This window comes from Bufo gargarizans, chromosome 5, assembly GCF_014858855.1.
Source record: "Bufo gargarizans isolate SCDJY-AF-19 chromosome 5, ASM1485885v1, whole genome shotgun sequence".
NCBI classification, from domain to species: domain Eukaryota; kingdom Metazoa; phylum Chordata; class Amphibia; order Anura; family Bufonidae; genus Bufo; species Bufo gargarizans.
In genome coordinates, this window is record NC_058084.1 from 123,950,800 (window position 1) to 123,973,339 (window position 22,540).

General features: G+C 44.2%; 1 protein-coding gene across 1 annotated transcript; it reads right to left on the bottom strand.

The window, feature by feature from the left end:
- Positions 1-2,151: 2,151 nt before the first annotated feature.
- On the bottom strand, positions 2,152-21,660 carry RNF138 (ring finger protein 138). Its single transcript, XM_044295404.1, has 6 exons — positions 21,539-21,660; positions 17,981-18,146; positions 14,596-14,708; positions 11,138-11,243; positions 9,901-10,008; positions 2,152-2,275 (listed from the first exon to the last, which is right to left on the bottom strand). Exons 1-6 carry the CDS (start codon positions 21,658-21,660, stop codon positions 2,207-2,209), a joined length of 684 nt encoding a protein of 227 aa, XP_044151339.1. The 3' UTR covers positions 2,152-2,206.
- Between the last annotated feature and the right edge of the window lie 880 nt (positions 21,661-22,540).

Below are 22,540 nucleotides of genomic sequence, written 5' to 3' on the forward strand. Positions count from 1 at the left end.
TTTTGTTATTTGAAGTCATTTCCATATCAACATTTGTTTGCAGAGCACTTGCCATGCTCTTAACCACATTTTGCAGCCCACTTACACTACTTTTTTAGAGCCATTTTAGCGCTCCAAAGTTCAGGTTCCTATTGACTTCAATAAGGTTCGGGGTCAAGTTCAGGGGCCGAACCCAAACATCCAGGTGTCCGCTCAACTGTAGTTATCAGTCATTGATAACATTCTCTGTGTAAGTGCTTATGCACACGGCCGTTCCTTGCATTGAGGACCGCAATTTGCAGTCTCCAATGCATGGGCAACATCCATGCGGCGGCCAGGACAGATCGAGACCCATTCAACTTGAATGGGTCCGTGATCCGCCCGCACCGTAAAAAAAAAATAGAACATGTTCTATTTTTTTGCGGTGTAGAGTCAGACAGAAACACCACAGAAGCAATCCATAGTGCTTGCAATCCGTGCTTCTGTTCCGCACCGCATCTCCCGGATTGCAGACAATTCAAGTGAATGGGTAGGCATTCCGTAATGCAGGGTGCACAGGGCCAGGGCCAGGGCCGGTGCCGCTGTATGCGGGCCGCAATACGGCAACAGCCATGTGCATGAGCCCTAAGTGTGTATACATAGCTGTCAGTCACTGATCGTTGTACATAGGGGGAGGTGTTCTCAGTGATTGATGGCCTTACACAGAGAATGCTTCTTGCACACGACCATGTGATGCACATCACTTGAATGGGGTCGGCAATCCGTAAGTTCCGCAAAAAGCTAGACCTTGTCCTGTCTTTTTGCGGAACGGAACACCACAGAAGCACTCCGTAGTTCTGTTCCGCATCTCCGGATTTGCAGACCCATTCAAGTGAAGTGAATGCACATGGCCAGTGTCTCATGTATTGCGGGTCCCAATACGGCCACACGTTTGTGTGCAAGAGGTCTAAGTGTGTGTAAAGAGATGTACATGGGGGTGTTCTTACATTACAAGTTTTAATGAATCTTTTCTCACAAAGCTATATCTCAATCTGCTCAGCTCCCCCTGCTCTATAACATGCTTTCTACAGAATGCACTGCATTTAGTGGTAACAGGCCATCTTTAATATACTAAATATTAGATATTTTTGTGGGCATTCTGTCTGACTCCAAGTAGTGTACAACTTTTTCCTGGGGCAGATGATGCATGAAGGAACAAGAAGCTATACCCACTGACCAGCAGGGAAAAAAAAAAAATATATATATATTTTGGTTGAATTATGTGTTTTTTCTGTATGTGTATATAATCTACGCACTGTTCACTGTCCAACTCCTAAACCACTGTGGACACCAAGCAAATTGACAACAGCAGCAGCGCAACCTGCAGGCAGCATGTTATAGAGCAGGAGGAGCTGAGCACATTTATATATAGTTTTATGGGAAAATATTAAGTAAAACTTGTAATTTATACATTTATATCTCTCCTCTTTTTTACTTCACTTGTACACGGGGGAGGTGTTGTCAGTGACTGACCAGGACACTGAAAGAAAATACATTTGTGTGCACGAGTCTATATTCTGTGTAAGGCCTCATGCACACAGCCGTTGCGGCCTGCGGACCCATTCACTTGAATGGGTCCGCAATCCAGGAGGTGCAGTGCATGTTCTATTTTTTTAACGGTGCAAACGGATCACATTCAACTTGAATAGGTCTCAATCCATCCCAGCCGCCGCACGGATGTTGCCCGTGCATTGGGGACCACAAATTGTGGTCCCCAATGCACGGAACAGCCACGTGAATGAGGCCCAAGTGTGTATACAGAGATAGTTGTCAGTCACTGATAGATGTTCATTAGAGCAGGCTTAAGTATAGAAAAGAGCAGAGATATAAATGTGTAGGTGACAAGTCTTACTAAATCTTTTCCCACAAAACTATATATCTCTCGTAAAAGCCATACCAGCTATACTTTATTAAATTGCAGTTAAATGCCATCTCCTCCTGCAAAAATAAAAAATTAAAGTCTCACCCGAGTGTATTGTAAATTTGCTAGACAAAAAAAAAACTCCAATGTAACACAAGAAATGCACATTTATAACTAAATAATAAAACATTTCAGATTCCATGAATTTCTGACAATTGAGACATTACCATCATATGTGGAAACAATTAAAAGACAAACTATTTATTAGACAGCAAGGACTACACACATTTGCCTTTTTAAAGTGATAATAATCATTGTCATTTACAGTCAGTAGAATAATTGATAGGATTTCTCAATTGCAGCTTGGAACTGAGCTTCTTCATCCAGGTGGACATTCTGTTAGACAGGTACGCAATACAGAAAGAACAGATTAATTAAAAACAAGGGTTAACTTTCAAGCCAAGCCTCATTTACACACAGCGATAAAGTGCAAGTGGTTAGAACTAGTGAAATAAACCTATTAAACCACCTGTACATGTTGCAGAATATGTGCATTTTTTCCCTTCACAGAAAAAAAAAAAAAAAAAACGCATTGTAATACAAATACCAGCAAAGTACGAGATTACACAAATCTCATGAACACTTTGTGGATTTTTTTTTTTTTCTGTGTGGAAATTAACCTCTTGTGCAGATGTAAAAATCCACAGCAGGTCATTGATGTTTGCAGTTACAGCTGCGGATTTCCCCCTTGTCCAATGAAGGGTGAGATCTCCAGCTAAACCATACCAAAAACCTGTTAGAAATTGCAGATTTTGGTATAGATATGGTGCATACCAAATCCACCTGGAAATTTGTGCGGGTCTTATGGGAGTTATCCCACACTTGTGTGCAGGCGGCCTTAGGCTTAGGGTACGGCCACAAGGCACGTCTGATGTGGCCACTATACATGCAGGCAAGCAAGCCACTGCAGTATTTTATTAACTTAATAGAAATATTTAGTGGTTATGTCAAATAGTCTTGTGGGTTACCACGTCACCATTAACAGTCTGTTCATAATGAGGTAAAGGGCATCTTCAGCTGCCAAGAGCACATGCAACAGGTCAGCCAGTTTCATAGGTATAAATCTGCCGACAGATGCCCTTTATGCAGCGCGCAAATCTGATTTCTTAAAACCTCATCCACTTTGCCAACATTGTACAACCGTGCGGATTTACTGCATTAAAAACGGATGTACAATCTGCAGTATCCGTCACATGAACATACCCTAATGTTCCACTTCTGTCCATTAAATAGAAATGTATAAGCTGCTCTTGGAAATTAAATTATTGCCCTGGTATGGAAATAGCCAGCGAGGTCACAAAGAAACCCAAGGTAAGCTCTGAGCAACTAAAGGGCTTTCTCAGATTAAGGGTACATGCACACGACCGTATGCATTTTTTTTTTTGCAGTGAGCAAAATACGGATCCGCAAAAGATACAGATTACGTCCGTGTGCATTCCGTATTTTGCGGAACGGAACAGCTGGCCCCTAATAGAACAGTGCTATCCTTGTTCGTAATGCGGACAATAATAGGACATGGAATGCACACAGTAACTTCCAATTTTTTTTTTTTTTTGCGGACCCATTAAAAAGAATGGTCCGAGAAAATAAATAAAAATATTAAACACACACACACACACACACACACACACGTTTGTGCGGATGAGCCCTAACTGTTAAGGAGTTCACATGAGGAAGACACTGAACAATGGTGCATGGCCGCTTTGCAAGGAGAAAGTCTATGCTCTACAAAAAGAACATTGCTGCCCATCTGCAGTTTCCTAAAGATCACCTGGACAAGCCAAAAGGGTACTGGAATAATGTTATGTGCATGAATGAGACCAAAATAGATATTTTCTTAGTTTAAATGAGCCCTTAGCAAGCGCTGGCTCTAATGCCATCATCCCGAAAAAGCGGTCTGCAGATGAGATGCTGGCGTATTTGTTATCCAAGACATGTATCAAGGCCTAGTTAAAGGGGCAAACATTGACTTCTAGGATCGCTGCCTTACATCTGGTGGCATTAGGGGCAGAGCTTGTTAAAAGCTCATTTGCATCCCATTCTTCTCAGAATTCCAGAGGGACATGTATGGCCTATAAGCCTCCTCACACCGCTCTCCCCAAGGAGAGATAGTCCCCCCCCAAATGTTGGTTTAAATGAAAAAAGTGTTGTTTGAAAGGGGGGAGAAAAAAAAAAAAAAAAAAAAAAAAAGCATTCCAGCTTAAAATCCTCATCCTATCTGTGCAAACAGGTGGTGGTAGCATCATTGTTTGGACCTGCTTTGCTGCATCTAGTCCATCAATGATGGAAAGTGGTCCTGGAACAATTCATTCTAAATTATTTTTCTAAATAATTTGCTGGTATAACGTGGGTTATGCAGCAAGACAACGACCCTAAGAACACAAGTCATTCTATCAAAGAATGGTTAAAGGGGTTATGTCATTTGAGACTTTAAAAAGGCATGTCCTTGCCATATGCCATCAAAGTCAGCTAGGTGCTGGTCTCGCCTCTGTGGCGTATCCTACCAATGTCTCAGATGAGACACCCCCTTAATAGAAGAATAAAAAAAGTTAAGGTTTTGAAATGGACAAGTCAAAGTCCTGACTTTAATCCAATGCAAAAGTTGTGGAAAGACCTGAAGCAAGCAGTTTACGGAAAGAGACCTACAAACATTGTGTAATGACCCAGAGTGCCATTACCACTCTGACACCTTGCTACAATTTCCTATGTGCTAATACCCATCATCCAATGTATTTCATGTCATCTTCTGATAATGTGCATTTACACTCCATTTAATATTTATGTTCATGTAATGTGCCTGGTTACCACAAGGTGGCAGCAAACATTTGGCAGTGCTAGAGCAGGGAATGGACTGAATTGTCCATTCTCTCTCCTCTAGAGGGAGAGGGAGGAGGAGTTTAGCTAATAGGTCAGTCTACTCTTCCCCCTCTTGGGGAGAGGACGCGAGTTCTAGTCTACCGTCCTAAGGAAGAGGTTGTACATAGGCCAGCAGAGTCCTGCCTGCTCTGCTGGGCCCGCAGGTTCTGCTTGCATAAAATAACTATTTGGCTGGTGTCCCCTCCTGGGCTTGCATTGACTTCATTCAAGCTGAGCCGAAGCTTGAGGTACAAAAATACCAGGACAAGAAGTTTCTAGGATTACCTGCAGAGAAAGACTACTACTGCTAAACAGAGCTGTGGAAGCTACAGCATAGCAGAGCTGAGATTGTTGCAGAGAAAGTATTTGCCTGCTGAAACCAAGATCAAGTCTGGAAACTGTCTGAATTACCATGTATGCCAAGCAAAAGCAACTGTTCAACGTTTACCAAGTCTAGACTCATCTTTTTTCTACCCCATCCAAGTTCTCCATCTCTTTTGCACTGCCTTGGTTGACCATGTCTGGGATCCACCTGTATTCAAGTAGGAGCACCATGACAAAACGTGCTACACATCTCCAGGGATATTGTGGCCTATTCAACACCACTCTGGACTTCCTACACTGGGTACCAACACTACCACCTACCAAGAGGACTCCATGTTCCCGTTGCTTAACCACAACTAGTGTCACGTTCACTTGCTCTACAAGAGGGACATATTTAGTAGAAACCTCCCAAGGGGCAAGTGATCCCTCAGGCGCTGGACCTGGCCGTTGCAATTGAAGCAGTTTTGTCTGGAGGAATTGGCTAAAATTCCTCCAAGCCAATGTGCAGGACTAAACAATTACTGGGAACATTTAGTTAGTTATTGCTGCACAAGAGGGTCGCAGCAGATACTAAAAGCAAAGGTTCACATACGTTTGCCACTCAAACATGAGATATTGGATAGTTTTCCTCAATAAATATGACCAAGCAGGGCCGGCCTTTGGGGTGTGCGGGCTGTGCGGCCGCACAGGGCGCCATAGCAACAGGGGCGCCGGGCGGCCAACAGCCCGCAATGTAATATGGGCAGGCGAGGCGGCACTTATGTTTTCCCACGGGGCGGGCCCCCGCCCCCTCCATCTCCCCCTCCCCTGTATTCAGCAGGGGGCGCACGTTGCGGTTTAAAAAAAAAAAAACTTGCTTATATAAGTTCGGGCGGCTGGCGGCGCCCCTCATTCTGCGCCGCCTGAGTGGCTGAGGCTGAGTGCCTGCCTGCGCCTGCTGTGTGCTGTTAATGTAGCGTGGCAGAGCTCTGTTCGATCCACGGTACAGGAGCTTTTGTTTCCTGTACCCGGCCGGACTGACAGGAAGTGCACACTAAGTGAGCACTTCCTGTCAGTCCGGCCGGGTACAGGAAACAAATGCTCCTGTACCGCGGATCGAACAGAGCTCGGCCACGCTACACTAGAGGTGGAAAAGAGAGTGAAAAGGGGGAGGGGGGAGGAAATAATGAGAGTGATGGGGGGGGGGAGAAATAATGAGAGTGATGGGGGGGGGGGGAGAAAATAATGAGAGTGATGGGGGGGGGGGGAGAAATAATGAGAGTGATGGGGGGGGGGGGAGAGAATAATGAGAGTGATGGGGGGGGGGGGGGAGAAATAATGAGAGTGATGGGGGGGGGGGGGGAGAGAATAATGAGAGTGATGGGGGGGGGGGAGAAATAATGAGAGTGATGGGGGGGGGGAGAGAATAATGAGAGTGAGGGGGGGGGGGGAGAGAATAATGAGAGTGAGGGGGGGGGGGGAGAATAATGAGAGTGATGGGGGGGGAGAGAATAATGAGAGTGATGGGGGGGGGGGAGAGAATAATGGGTGATGGGGGGGGGGGAGAGAATAATGAGGTGATGGGGGGGGGGGGAGAATAATGAGAGTGAGGGGGGGGGAGAGAAATAATGAGAGTGATGGGGGGGGGAGAATAATGAGAGTGATGGGGGGGGAGAGAATAATGAGAGTGATGGGGGGGGGAGAATAATGAGAGTGATGGGGGGGGAGAAATAATGAGAGTGATGGGGGGGGGGGAGAAAATAATGAGAGTGATGGGGGGGGGGGGAGAAAATAATGAGAGTGATGGGGGGGGGAGAATAATGAGAGTGATGGGGGGGGAATATGAGAGTGATGGGGGGGGAGAATAATGAGAGTGATGGGGGGGGGGGTATGAGAGTGTGGGGGGGATAATATGAGAGTGATGGGGGGGGAGAATAATGAGAGTGATGGGGGGAATAATGAGAGTGATGGGGGGGAAATATGAGGAGCGGGGGAAATGAGTGATGGGGGGGGGGGGATGCGAATGAGAATAATGAGAGTGATGGGGGGGGAATATGAGAGTGATGGGGGGGGGAAATAATGAGAGTGATGGGGGGGGGGAATAATGAGAGTGATGGGGGGGAATATGAGAGTGTGCGGGGGGGGGGAAATATGAGAGTGATGGCGGTGGGGGAATAATGAGAGTGATGGCGGTGGTGGGAAATAATGAGAGTGATGGCGGTGGGGGAAATAATGAGAGTGATGGCGGTGGGGGAAATAATGAGAGTGATGGCGGTGGGGAAATAATGAGAGTGATGGCGGTGGGGGAAATAATGAGAGTGATGGCGGTGGGGGAAATAATGAGAGTGATGGCGGGTGGGGGGAAATAATGAGAGTGATGGCGGTGGGGGAAATAATGAGAGTGATGGCGGTGGGGGAAATAATGAGAGTGATGGCGGTGGGGGAAATAATGAGAGTGATGGCGGTGGGGGAAATAATGAGAGTGATGGCGGTGGGGGAAATAATGAGAGTGATGGCGGTGGGGAATAATGAGAGTGAGTGAAGGGGGGGGGGGGGGGGGATAATGAGAGTGACAATGGAGTCCCCAGAGCCAGACTGCAGCCAGAGTCCAGATCATCTTATTGTCCTGGTGGTAAGTAGACAATGCAATATGTTTATTATTTAATTGTTTAGTTATTAATACTACATTGGAAACTAATTTTCTCAGCTGGACACCGGCCGACATGCGCTGGGGGCCTCACCAGCGGTTAGGGTAGGGAAAAAGCACTGGCCCGTACGTAAATTTTTCCCTTCCCTAACCGCTGGTGAGGCTCCCGGTGCATGCGCAGTGTCGGCCGGTGTTCAGCTGAAAACATCCATCCGATCACTGCGCATTGGCCCATAGTTTTTCCCTACCCTAACCGCCGGCGAGGCTCCTGGCGCATGCGCATTCTGCTGTGAAATTTCCCTAACCTGTCGTTGTGCGCCTGCGCGATGTTGCACACCTCCTCACGTTATGTCCGGTGCGACCGGAAGTGACGAGGGTAGGGAAATCTCACGAACTAGGGAAGTATAACATTACACCGGCCTTTGGGGTGTGAGGGCTGGTAACTACTTGGTTGGATAGTCAGCCAGCCTATGCCATGATGCCAGCAACAAGCAGTTTTTGTTTTTTTTTTGGGGGGGGGGGGGGTTGGGGCGCCACAAGGTTAGCTCGCACAGGGCGCCTGAACACCTAAGGCCGGCCCTGTGACCAAGTCATATTTTTTACTCATTTGGTTATTTTTCTTTACTTTTAGGATTTTTTTGAAAATCTGATGTAGTTATAGATCAATTTTATGTAGAAGATTGAAGGCTTCACCAACTTTCAAGCACTACTGTAGAGGATGAAAAGGAAACAGATTTGTTTAAATGTTAAAAATGGGTCAGGAAAGTCCTGTTAATAACCATACTAATCTCAGAAAACCACTTTAAGGGCCGTTTTACACGAACAAGTCCATTGCTGGAATCATACACCGGACGGAAAACTCGCTCGTGTGAAAGAGGCCAAAGGGTCATTTGTTTATTAGCAGACAACCATTTTCTGCCAAACCTTAAATGTTGATAAAAATGTATTCAGCATGTATAGTGTAAATGGTGCTCAGTCGAGATTTTATACAGTATATATAAACATTGCGAAGAAAAATAAGAAATAAAAATCATGGATATGTTACATTCATTTTAAGGATTGAGATTGTCATTTATACTCAACGCCTTTGACTTTACATCATTTTAGCCGATTCCCATATTTTTACCAAGGGGAAACCCCTGAAAAAAAAGTATACCCTCCCAGAAACGGAGGACAGTTTGTCTCTTTTTACTGTACAGAGAGATGTGCTTAGTATGTGCTGCAAAGCTTATCTAGGAAAACTATTTCTGGGAGTGAAGGCAGCCAGAAAAGCAATTTTGCTAAGGATTAACCTCTGTGGGAGAACAGAACAGATTACTACAGGAGTATAAGGGCCAAGCATGGACAAAAACAGTTAAGTTAACTCATGCATATGGCTGTAGTCTTTACTGCCTTTGGTTTGGGTTATATTGCTTCTGGCACCCGCCACACTACTGAAACAGACTGGGCATCCGATCTAGGATTGCACGTGCATTTGGACACTGCAGAGAAAGATTGAGAGATTGCACACTTGGTAATTTTTGGAAGTTTGCTGGTGTCTATAGAAAGACTCTGGGAAGAACACCATCATCATAGTCATCCCTATACACATCCTTTAGGAAAACCCTACTCTGCTATACTTCAGAACTGTGCCTACTCCTTTTGTTTACATTGTGACACCTGCCATCTATTCAGTAAGAAAGACCACTTATACTACAACCAAGCCAGCCTTGTCATTGGTCTCCATTCCTGATTAGAACCCCTGTTCTCCTGCCTTGCACAATGCTGTTCACCCAACATCAAGGATAGACACCTCAGCCACTACCAGGCAGGAGACACCAAAGTCCAGGGAGTGCCCTCAGGGGTAAGAAGGGTTGCATCCTTCCAGTCACTGTAAATGCGGCTTGGGAGAGAGCTGGAGAAACATTAGCCACACTGCTTGCTACAACCACCCTCATTGTCACCACCACTCACATCTTCCTCTCCACCGCCCCCCCCCCCCCTTCCTTTCCCCACGCGGGTCAGTGTGCTGCATAAAAAAGGTAAAGCTCTATAACATTTGAAATGTTATGTACAATCTGAAATTTAACATGCAATGTGCAAGTACTGCAATATAAATAATCAGTTCCAGGTGATTTTGAAAAAAAATAAAAAATTCTATATATTGCATACTTACCATGAACTCGTCATAATTAAACTGGTGTCTGGCATTTAGGTGTCCTACAATATTGCCAGTTGAATAATTGGTATCCCCACAGGGCAAAGCAGAACATATAGGGCACACCTGTAAAGTATAAGGACATCAACATGGTCACAAATTGGATATTACACTTCTGTGTCTTTATCTTTTCACTCTATTGAATTCATTGTTGAACAATGATTAACCCATCTTGCACATTTATACAGTTTATTAGTAGGCATTTTCTTCTATACAAAAATGGAACTTAAGGGGCTGTCTGAAACAATTAAAAATCTCCGACAAGCACTACAACGGCTCAAGATAAGAATTGGACCAGCGACTCTGGAGAATAGGGCAAGGGCAACTTGTTTTAAGCCAATTTAGGGTTTGCCTGAGATTTTTAATCATCTTGGAAAACACCTTAACATAAAAATTTAATTTAAACATTTGTTTAGAATTTTGGAGTTGGCAAAGATAGCTGTTAGGTGACCGATTATGTGTCTATACACAGCTTTTTTGCTGGATCCGGCAGGGTTCAGTAAAAACGCTTTTGTTCTGATAATACAAGAATCTGCATCCGTTATGAACTGATCCGGGTGTATCATCTTTGACATAGCCAAGACTGATCCATCATGAGCACCATTAAAAGTCAATGGGATACGATCAGTTTTCAATTTTGTCAGAAAACGGATCAGTCCCCATTGACCTGCATTGATCCGCATCCCAAGACAGAAAGCTCTCCGGTATGAACAGAATGGAATGCATTTTGGAACATTCTGTTCAGTTAAGTTATGTCCCCATTGACAATGAATAGACCCTATGACGGATCTCAATACCGGAAATTATTAACGCTAGTGTGAAAGTAGCCTTAATGGAAGAACATCAGATATGTTTTAATCTAGTACTGTAGTATACTTACCATTATGGAAGACCATGCCATTGCTATGGGGTCTGAGGTCAGCACTGAACACCTTCTCTTGCTTCCCAGCAAACCACTGCATTTTGTTAATGGTGTAATGATGTGAACCCAGCCTTACCCCTGCCCCAATCTGCTGGATCTTAATGTATAACAAAACTATTCCCACATCAACTGGGTAAATGGTCAGCCAGGTTATGGTTATTGTAATAGATCCCAGCTACTATAAAAAAGCCAAAGATTGTTTCCCCCTTTTTTTTGTCCTGATTTAGAAGTACGGTATGCAGTAAGTTTATACAAACGTGAAAGAAGGTTTACCGCTTCTGCAACGTCAAAATAATGCATGAAGTTGCAATGGTCCAGTAAGGCTTTTCTGTTCAGGTTTCCTTGATGGCACAGTGGGCACTTGTACAGTGCATCGAACCTGAAAAATGACAGTTTCCTTATATTTAGAATACATTATTTAAGGATAAATGGCATAGCAAAAATAAAACTTTGGCTCTTTTCAGATGCCATCACTTCCCCAACAACCTGCGAAAGGAGATCCTGGTGCCCCCTTTCCTTTTTTAAACTACGAGATCATGAAAAACACCTGAAAATCAATGTGATTGAGCCAAGATTTACAAAGTATTAGGTCCCTTTCACACAAGTGAGCTTTCCGCGGGGGTGCAATACGTGAAGTGAACGCACAGCACTGAATCCTGACTTTCATTTCAATGGGTCTGTCCACGCAACATTTTTTGCGTTGCGCGAGAACAGCAGCATGTTATATATACTCAGTTTTTTTTTTATTTATTTTTATGCATAGACGTGAATGGGGCTTTGCTGAAAAACACAATTCATCCAGATGTCACTGATAATGGTTAGGAGATGTTGTTTATAAATCTTCAGTTTTTTCACAAATCAAAATTTATTGCACCCGCGCAGAAAAAGAAAACCGAAGAGAAATGCAATTGCAGACAAAACTGACTAAACTTGTGAGAAATGAAACGTTTGTGAAATGGTGCGAGTGTCACTGAATGCATCCTGACACAATCCACATAATTCTTGTGAAAGAGGCCTAAGGCTATAAAGGCTATGGACATCTTTGGGTGCATTTCTCTCTCTCACGAAGTGCAATTCCTGCAAGGGACACGTTTGTGGTAAAGAGCCCTAACCCTTAACTCTGAATGCCTAACAGGTCATAAAACTTATTTAAAAGCGATTGCATCATATTGCTAGGATATGCCACTAATGTCAGATAGGTGGGTCACCTATCTACAGATTGAACCAAAGTAAATGAGAGCACACCATGCAAGCGTGGCCACCCTTCATTCACTGCTATGAAAACTCTGAAAATAACCATGCGCTGGCTCGGCTATTTCTCGCCCCTTTCCCATAACAGTGAATGAAGGGTCACTTGTGCATGCGCAGTTCACTCGCCTTCACTTTGGTGGGCCTGTTCTGGAGATAGGACTCGTACCTGACATTGGTGGCATAGCCTAGTGATAATTTAGTTAAAATGAGTGTATGAGCTGTTCGGAAAGTAAAGATAAGGGCTACAGATCAAGTCATCAGAGCAGCTCTGACAGGTTCACTGGAAAGGGAGAAGCAATTGTCTGCAGACTCAGACATTCTTGAGTTAGAAGCAGGTTCTGGAGGTGGGACCTGCACCTATTGATATGCAATAAAGGACCCAGATGGGAATACCCATTTAATTTTCATCAGGGGTCAATTATCCATTTCTTGTAATTACCGTTTGGTAGGATCACTATGAAACACAGGCGTGCATTGGGGATAAACGTTTGGGTTTTCCTGTGTTAATATACCTCTAGGACAGTGATGGCAAACCTATGGCACGGGTGCCAGAGGCGGCACTCAGAGCCCTCTCTTTGTGGGCACCCGCGCCTTGGAAAAAGTTTATGGCGTACCAATATGCTTTAGACTTTTCCTGCCATTCATTAGCACAGGACGCACTATGAACAGCACAGGCAGCGCACTGAATGTAGGCTATTAAGCCATTATAGCTAAATGATAAAGTACATGGAAGATATACTATATTGGTATTCAGGTTAAATTGCTGTGTTGGCACTTTGTGATAAATAAGTGGGTATTTGGTTGCAGTTTGGGCACTCTGTCTCTAAAAGGTTCACCATCACTGCTCTAGGACATTTGGAGGGTCTGTCTGGCTACCCATACCTTAAGTGGGGAAAAATTGGTAGAAGCCCCCCCCCACAAAAAAAATTCCTGACTCCAATCAGAATAACTCCCTGGATCAACGACCGCTCTCTAGTAGCTATAGCCTGTAATATTATTACACTCCAGAAATACGTCCAGGCCCCTCTTGAACTCTTTTAGTGAACTCACCATCACCACCTCCTCAGGCAGAGAGTTCCATAGTCCCACTGCTCTTACCATAAAGAATCCTATTCTATGTTTGTGTACAAACCTTCTTGTCCCCTGCGTCTGGAGTATAAGGCCGATCTGAAGATCAGGTAGTATTGACCACTTTCAAACTATTGATTATTTAATAGCACTATTAGGTATTGCCGTCATATTTACCAATAAGCAACTTTAATATTTATTGGCCTTTGTTCTTCCTGCTCTAGTGATAACATGACATGTGACCATTGCAGCCAATCACCGACCGCAGCAGCAACCTCAGAGGTGTTGATACATCACTGCTGCAGCCAGTCATGGCATGTTGACAAGTGATTGAAAGATCAGTAAGCATTTTTTTTAATTATTATTTTATAGCATTCTAAGCATTTTTTTTTTTTTAGGTAGCTAGACAACCCTATTAATTTATGTAGGGGGCATCAATGTCTGTCAAAGTGAGTAATTATTGGCTACCGATTCTAGAGAGGCCTAGTAGGCTCAGAAATTATTTAAAAATTTATGGAGTAGGTTTAAGGGTCCATTCACACGTCCGTTGTTTCTTTCCTGATCTGTTCCGTTTTTTGCGGAACAGATCTGGACCCATTCATTTTCAATGGGTCCTGAAAAAAAAACGGACAGCACAATGTCTGATTTTTTTCAGGACCCATTGAAAATGAATGGGTCCTTACAGTAACTGAAGTTGCGATTGATTTTCAAGTTGGCAAAATTAAGATGTAAGAGGAGTACATTCTCTGTTTTCCTGGGATTATTTGGGGAGCACTATATAACATAAGAGTTGCGGGGGCACAGTACAGCCAGGTGCACCCCATTTTTCTGGTACATGCTGGAGATTCAGGAAATTGGCCATCTTTGGGATAGGAGTGTGGAAGTTATTAGATTCAGATTAAAAACCACAGCCTCTCCAGTTCCTGTATGTTACAGAAGCATACAGAGCTTTCTGTTTAAGCCAGACATGACGTTTGTACAAAGGTCAGCTCTGTATGTACAGTATGACTGTATTCTCCCCTAGAAGCAAACACATACCAACTTTATAGTTAGTGAATTTTGGACAACTAGGTCCCACCGCTGGGAACACCCCCAAACTGTAAGGGACTGTCTATTGGCAGGGCTTGCACAATCCCCACCATTTTCAGCCCAGGACAGCCCAAATTTGCAGGGACTGTCTGAAAATTAGGGACAGTCCCTGCAAATCCATCCTAAACTGTTGGCAACTATGGAAGTATTGCTTCTAAAGGTAGAATATCTTCATGCATCTGTCTCCCAACAAAAGCCTGTACATCAGTGTATGGAGGCCGTGCTACTGCATACCCATGTCCATAAGCCCATAAAGTTGCTTAAATTTGGCGTTTTGCATCATGATCCCGGACTAGTGAAAATGCACTTTAGTTTTTTCTTACTGTTTGGCATTATATGGGTCACTGTGCAATTTCGAGTCTTTGGCTGCAGTTCCAAACTCCTCCTGGTAACCTTTGCATGTCTTGCAGTGGAGTCGCATGTAAGATAACTTCACCTATGGAAATAAAGAATCTGGCATGACTCTGGATATCAACGGTAACTACTGTTGAGCGCGAATATTCGAATATCGCCACTTCGAGAATTTGAAAATATTTATAATATAGCGCTTTATATTCACGAATAGTGTTGGATATTCTAATAGCGAATATATTACATTGACGATTTTTGCAGTCAAGTATACAATGACTGGAGATCAAATATTCGGCCAAAAAATTGCAAAATATTGCGAATTTGAATATATCAGTGATGACATCCAGGAGAAGATCGTTCCCATGAGGAATCTGTTGGTCCACGTGTGTTTTTTGCCCTCCATGTGTCATCTATATTCCATGATGTGCAACCACTAAACTGAAAGGGATTTCCAATGCTCAGTGAAAAACCACTGAAAGTACACAGATGACATCTGTGTTCTGTCAGTGGTTTTCATGGACCCATAGAATTCAATATGCGTTCTTCTTCCGCACCATGAACCAAGGTAGTGCATGTCAGTGGAAAACCTCTGATGTATGAATTACCACGTTAAGGGTCCATTCACACTTCCGTGTGCGTTTTGTGGATCTGCAGAACACAGACACCTGCAATGTGCGTTCCGCATTTTGCAGACAGCACATCGCCGGCACTAATAGAATATGCCTATTCTTGTCCACAATTGCGGACAAGAATAGGGCAGGTACTATTTTTTGGGGGAATGGAAATGCGGACCTGGAAGTACATCGTGCGGCCCCATAGAAGTGAATGGGTCCGCAATGCCGTTCTGCAAAATGCGGAACAGAATTGCGGACGTGTGAATGGACCCTAAAAAGGGAACCTGTCACCACAAATGCAATGCAAGCTACTGACACAATGTAAGGGCTCATGCAGACGAACGTATGTATTTTGCGGTCCACAAAACATGGACGATGTCCGTGTGCATTCTGTATTTTGCAGAACTGAACAGCTGGGCCCTAATAGAACAGTCCTATCCTTGTCCGTACGACTGACATGTTCTATTTTTTTTGCGGAACGGACATGCGGAAACGGAATGCACACAGTAACTTCTGTTAGTTTTTTTGCCGACCCATTGAAATTAATGGTTCCGCATACTGTCCATAAACAAAACGGACACCATAAGAAAATACATTCATTTGCATGAGCCCTAATAAAGCGTAATTTGCTGAGATATATAGTTTTAGGGCTCATTTACACGACCATATGTGTTTTGTGGTGCACAAATCGCAGAGCCTCAAGACACAGATAACGGCCATGTGCGTTCCGCAATTTGTGGAACACATATGGCCTGCCCTATGATAGAAATGCACTTTTTGTGGGGCCATGGAACGGAAGTACAGATACAGACAGCAAACTATATGCTGTCCACATATTTTGCAGCCCCATTGAAATTAATGGGTCCGCATCCCAGAATAAGCAGGAATTTAACACTACAGAGTGCTTCCTGGGGTTCTGTTCCATGCTTCTGCACCGCAAAAAGAGCGCATGTTCTCTTTTTGCAGAACGGACGGATCGTGGACCCATTCAAGTGAATGGGTCCACAATCCCCATGTGGCTGGGCCACGGTCGGTGCCCGTGCATTGCAGACCGCAATTTGCGGTCCACAGCACGGGCACAGGCTTCACACGGTCGTGTGAACAAGCCCTTAGACTAGATTAACTTATTCACCTGTCAGTATTTTGCAGGCCATTTATTAAATGTCGCACAGCAGTTGATGAATGAGGCCAGAAGCCTTTGTATTAGGGCTCATGCACAAGAATGGATCTGGTCCACATCTGATCCACAGTTTGTGGGTCAGATGCCGACCCATTAGCTTCAATGGGGCTGCAAAATATGTCCGTTCTGCAGCCCCGCAACCGCAAAAAAATAAAAATCCTATTCTTTCCAATTTTACGGACAGGGATAGGGCAGGATGTTCCAAAATACAGAAAACACACAGCCAATATCCATGTTTTGTGGACCACAAAAATCGGAAACAGTCGTGTGCATGAGCCCTTAGTCAGGTCTCTGGTGGCTCCGTTTTTAAAGGGGTTGTCCGAGCTTTTAATCTTAATGGCCCATCATCAGGTCTAGGTCATCAATATCAGATCAGCGGGGGTCCGACACCTTTGCTGATCAGCTGTATGCAGTGTGTCTATGGCAAAGCTGTGGTGAACAGGAAGAGAGCCGGGACGTGTGCACGCCGTCTCTTCAGACAGCTGATCAGGAGTCGGGTGTTGAACTCCCACCGATCTGATACTGATTGGCCTATCCTGAGGCTAGACCATCAATATTAAAAAGCCAGGACAATGCCTTTAATGCAAAAGTAGTAGCACTCCACCACTCAAAAATAAAATTAACCCTGGAGTGCAGTAAAGCGAGACTGTTTTTTGCGCACATTTCAGATGTAAAAAGTACAGAATTAGTCTAAAAATTTCAAAATTGTGGAAACACATTTAGAGGCCAAGACCCTTTTTGGCCGTGGGCTATGTTTTTTTGCCTTTAAAATATAAAACTTACTTTAATTCCGTTTAGGGTACTTTCACACTAGCGTTTTTTTTTTTCGGCACTTAGTTCCGTCATAGGGGGCTCAATACAGGAAAAGAACTGATCAGTTTCATCCCCATGCATTATGAATGGAGAGAAATCCGTTCAGGACGCATCAGGATGTCTTCAGTTCAGTCACTGAACAGTGTTTTGGACGGAGGAAATACCACAGCATGCTGCGGTATCATCTCATTCCAAGATTCCGGATCAGTTGCCGGATCTGTCCTTCCGGTCTGCACATTCGCAGACCGGTAAAAACTTGAAAGAAAATATATACGGTACTCTGCCGCAAGTGTGAAAGTACCCTTACACATTTTCCCTTTTTGCGTATGCGCAGCCGCCCACCATTAATTTCAATGGGGCTGCCAAAAATAGCCGAGCCAGCTATCTGCCCTATAGAAATGAATGGGAGCAGGGGCCGCGCATGCGTGGTGCGCTCCCATTCACCTATATGGAAGCAGCACTTGGTGGTCCAGCCACAGCTCTACCCGCTCAGTTCTTCTTGAGGTGGGAACTGCACATACAGTATCAGACAATGGGCGCATATCCTAGAGATATGCCCCCGTTGTATGTGATGGGAATACCCCTTTAATATCTCAAAAACAGGCATACTTTCAGTAGTAAGTGCTTCCCAAAAATTGGAACACTATAATATGCATGTACTCCAAATGTAAAAGTGGCATATGGTTCCTCTGCTATATAAAAAAAAAAAAAAAAAAAAAAAAAAAAAAATTATATATGATAATCTCTTACCAGTTTCCCACAGTATGTGCAATCTAGTGAGAGGATCCTCATTTTCATTTCTATGTCCGAAGCTCTTATTGGTGCTGATCTTTCCCATCTACATAATGCCCCACGGCAGAGAGGACAATGGGCTCCACTTGCTTTAATAGCCATTAACAAGCATTTTCTGCAAAAGCTGAACATTTGGGATATTGTTTTTAAAGAAAAACTTCATACAAACATTGAGTTTTGATAGCTGCGATTGCTCGTTTCCATACAGATTCATTGTTTCTGGGCAGCAGACTCCCATTAAAACGGGGTCTTGTGATATATATATAATTTTTTGCCTAAGGCTACTCTCACATTAGCGTTTTTCTTTTCCGGCACTGAGTTCCGTCACAGGGTCTCCATACTGGAAAATAACTGATCAGGCATAGCCCCATGCATTCTGAATGGAGAGTAAGGCCTCTTTCACACTTGCATTGTCCGGATCCGTCTTGTACTCCATTTGCCGGAATTACACGCCAGATCCGGAAAAACGCAAGTGAACTGAAAGCATTTGAAGACTGATCCGTCTTCAAAATGCTTTCAGTGTTACTATGGCAGCCAGGACGCTATTAAAGGGAACCCGTCACCCAAAAATCGCCTATTAAGCTGTTTACAGTACCTTATAGTGCTGTATAGTCGTTTCCTGATGCACTTTTTGTTAGTTTTGCCGCATGTATGCTCAGTCAGAAATCGATGTTATATTCAGCTGCTGCCCCGTGCTTCAAGTCAGGCTTGAAGTCACGGGGGCAGCGGCCTCGGCGTCTTACATGGCCCTCTCCCCGCCCCCTGCCTCTGTGACTGACAGCCGAAATCCGATTCCGGGACCGCGCTCAACGGCCGCATGCGCAGTAAAGGGCGGCAGGAGCGCGGTCCCGGCTGCCGCGCCTACTACGCGCCGTCTTACTTTCGCCGCACTGCGCATGCGCCCGACATCCTGTATCAAACGCGCCCGCGCCCGGCATCTGGGCGCGGGCGCGTTTGATACAGGATGTCGGGCGCATGCGCAGTGCGGCGAAAGTAAGACGGCGCGTAGTAGGCGCGGCAGCCGGGACCGCGCTCCTGCCGCCCTTTACTGCGCATGCGGCCGTTGAGCGCGGTCCCGGAATCGGATTTCGGCTGTCAGTCACAGAGGCAGGGGGCGGGGAGAGGGCCATGTAAGACGCCGAGGCCGCTGCCCCCGTGACTTCAAGCCTGACTTGAAGCACGGGGCAGCAGCTGAATATAACATCGATTTCTGACTGAGCATACATGCGGCAAAACTAACAAAAAGTGCATCAGGAAACGACTATACAGCACTATAAGGTACTGTAAACAGCTTAATAGGCGATTTTTGGGTGACAGGTTCCCTTTAATGTCCTGGTTGCCATAGTAGTAGTGGGGAGCAGTATACTTACAGTCCGTGCGGCTCCCGGGGCGCTCCAGAATGACGTTTCCATGCGATCACGTGTTCCATGCGCGTGGGGCGCCCTGATGTCACTCTGGAGCGCCCCGGGAGCCGCACGGACGGGTCCCCCACTACACTTTACCATGGCTGCCAGGACTTTAGCGTCCTGGCAGCCATGGTAACCATTCAAAAAAAGCTAAACGTCGGATCCGGCAATGCGCCGAAAACGACATTTAGCTTAAGGCCGGATCCGGATTAATGCCTTTCAATGGGCATTAATTCTGGATCTGGCCTTGCGGCAAGTGTTCAGGATTTTTGGCCGGAGCAAAAAGCGCAGCATGCTGCGGTATTTTCTCCAGCCAAAAAACGTTCCGGTCCTGAACTGAAGACATCCTGATGCATCCTGAACGGATTTCTCTCCATTCAGAATGCATGGGTATAATCCGGATCAGGATTCTTCCGGCGGAACTCTATGCCGGAAGAAAAGAACGCAAGTGTGAAAGAGCCCTTACCGTTCAGGATGCATCAGGATGTCTTCAGTTCAGTCATTTTGACTGATCAGGCAAAAGAGAAAACCGTAGCATGCTACGGTTTTATCTCCGGCCAAAGAAAATAAAGACTTGCCTGAATGCCGGATCAGTCAAGTCTGCGCAGACCTTTAAAAGTGAGAAAAAAAATACCGGATCCGTTTTTCCTGATGACACCGGAAAAAGAGATCCGGTATTGCAATGCATTTGTCTGACTGATCAGGCAACGGAACTGCCTGCTGGAATCAAACAACGCAAGTGTGAAAGTACCCTAAAACTGGTGTGGCGCACATTGTAGATGACCCCGTATAATTTTGGGTGCTGGATGAAAGACATGACTCTTTCATTCACCAATTATCAGAATGAGCATTCCTAGAGAATCATGGGTCCACATAAAAAAGGGCCTTAAAGTATTTGTGTTAAGCCTCATTTACAAACGTTTTGGTCAGTGATTGGGAGCCAAAACCAGGATTTGAGCCGACACACACACGGTATAGGGAAAGATCTGTACCTGGTTTTGGTTCAGAATCACTGACCGAACACCAAGTGTGTGAATAAGGCCTTATATGAAGTTATCCTCTATCCATGGCATAATTGATAACTATTAGATAGGTGGGGGCTCAATCACTGGAGCCACGCAGATCATGAGAATGGGGGCCCTGTACTCCTGAAAAATTCAGAAGTGCACTGCTGCTCCATTCATCTTTATGAGTACAGCGCTCAGCTATCTCAGAGTCCCTTATTCACAAGGTGCAGTCAAACTGCATTGCATACTGGTAAGAACATCTATATAATCTATTACTACTACCACCAACTTTTATATAAAGTATTGCAAAATAGTAATAACTGTTGTATACCCATTACAGACTAGTAATAAAGGAATACACATTGCAATAAGAGAAAAAAAATAAAAAATAAAAATAAAAAATAAAAATAATAAATTTACACACACACCGGATCAAGCAGTTGGATCTGCTAAGTGGAGATGTGAGCCCAGCCTAAGGCCTCATGCACGCGACAGTATTTTTTTGCGGTCCGCAAAAAGGGGTTCCGTGTCCGTTTTATTTCTGTGTGTCTTCCTTTATTTTTGGAGGATCACCAGACATGAAGGGGAAAAAAAAAAAAAAAAAAAAAAAAAAAAAAAAAAAAAAAAAAACCCACACACACCACACAGACGACAATCTTGTGTGCCGTGTTTTTTCACGGACCCATTGACTTCAATGGGTCCGCGAACCGTTGTCCGTGAAAATAAAATAGGACAGGTCCTATTTTTTTTTTTAGCAGACTGGAAACACGGACACAGATGAAAAACGTCAATGGGTCCGCAGAAAATCACGAAAAACGGAACAATGGACACGGGACACAACAACAGTCGTGTGCATGAGGCCTTATCCAGTGTAAATGAAAACTAGCTTTTCTGCCCACAACCACCAATTGGATCTCACATTACATTTTCCAAAGGAACTCTGAAAAAAAAAATGAAAGGTGGAATCTGATTGGTTGCTATGGGCAACAAAACCAGTTTTCCTTTCCACCACTTTTGATAAATCTCCCCCAACATATTTAAGCATTGCAGACTAATAAGCCACATACTGTACATGAATCCAGAGGAAAAGAGCAGCTACTCACACGTGCTGACAGTTCTGAGTCCTGACTGGTGTCTGGAAGACGTCCCGACATACTGAACAGCTGAAATCTTCTGGGTCGGGATTCTCTGAGAACACAGAGGTTAAGGCTTGTGCTTCTGCCATTAAAAACTACAAGATACTTGCTTTTAAATGCAATCTATACTAGAAAGGACATGTGAGGAGAGCCTGCCAAGATTCTCAGAAGTCTGAGTCTACCTGCACAAATACAGATTTATAGCACCTGAGCTCCATTTTCCTGCCAATTGGGTCTCAAAGCTCATGAACTGGATTGATGGTTTAGTCACAGAGCAACACATCAAGGCACTAAAGTCTCTGGGCCTGTTTTCACCAGTAAAAAGCCTGTTTCCGACTGTTTAATTTTTAACCTCTTCTACCCTGGGCCCGTATTTTACCCTCCTCCCCAGGCCTTTTTTTGCAAATTTGACATGTGTCACTTTATGCGGTAATAGCTTTGGGACACTTTTACTTATCCACGCCATTCTGAGATTGTTTTCTCGCGACACATTGTACTTCATGATAGTCATACATTTGTGTCAAAATATTTCACCTTTATTTATGAAAAAATCCTAAATTTACTAAACATTTGGAAATATTCAAAATTTTCTAAATTTCGATTTCTCTGTTTGATAAAGGCTGTGAATCAGCCGAAACGTCACGACCTGCTGCACGTTTGTTCACTTAAAGCGGCTCCCATTAAAGGGATTTTTTTACCGGATATGCTGCCTCCATCTTCTTTTATGGGACTTTTTTTTTTTTTTAGGACATTAGAAGGCTTAGAATTTTAGAAGCAATTCTTGAAATTTTTAAGAACATTTCCAAAACCCAATTTTTAAGAATCACTTTGTGGGGCTTACATAGTGGAAACCACCCATAAATGACCATTTTAGAAACTACACCCCTCAAGTTATTCAAAACTGATTTTATAAACTTTGTTAACCCTTTAGGTGTTCCACAAGAATTAAAGGAAAATGGAGCTTACATT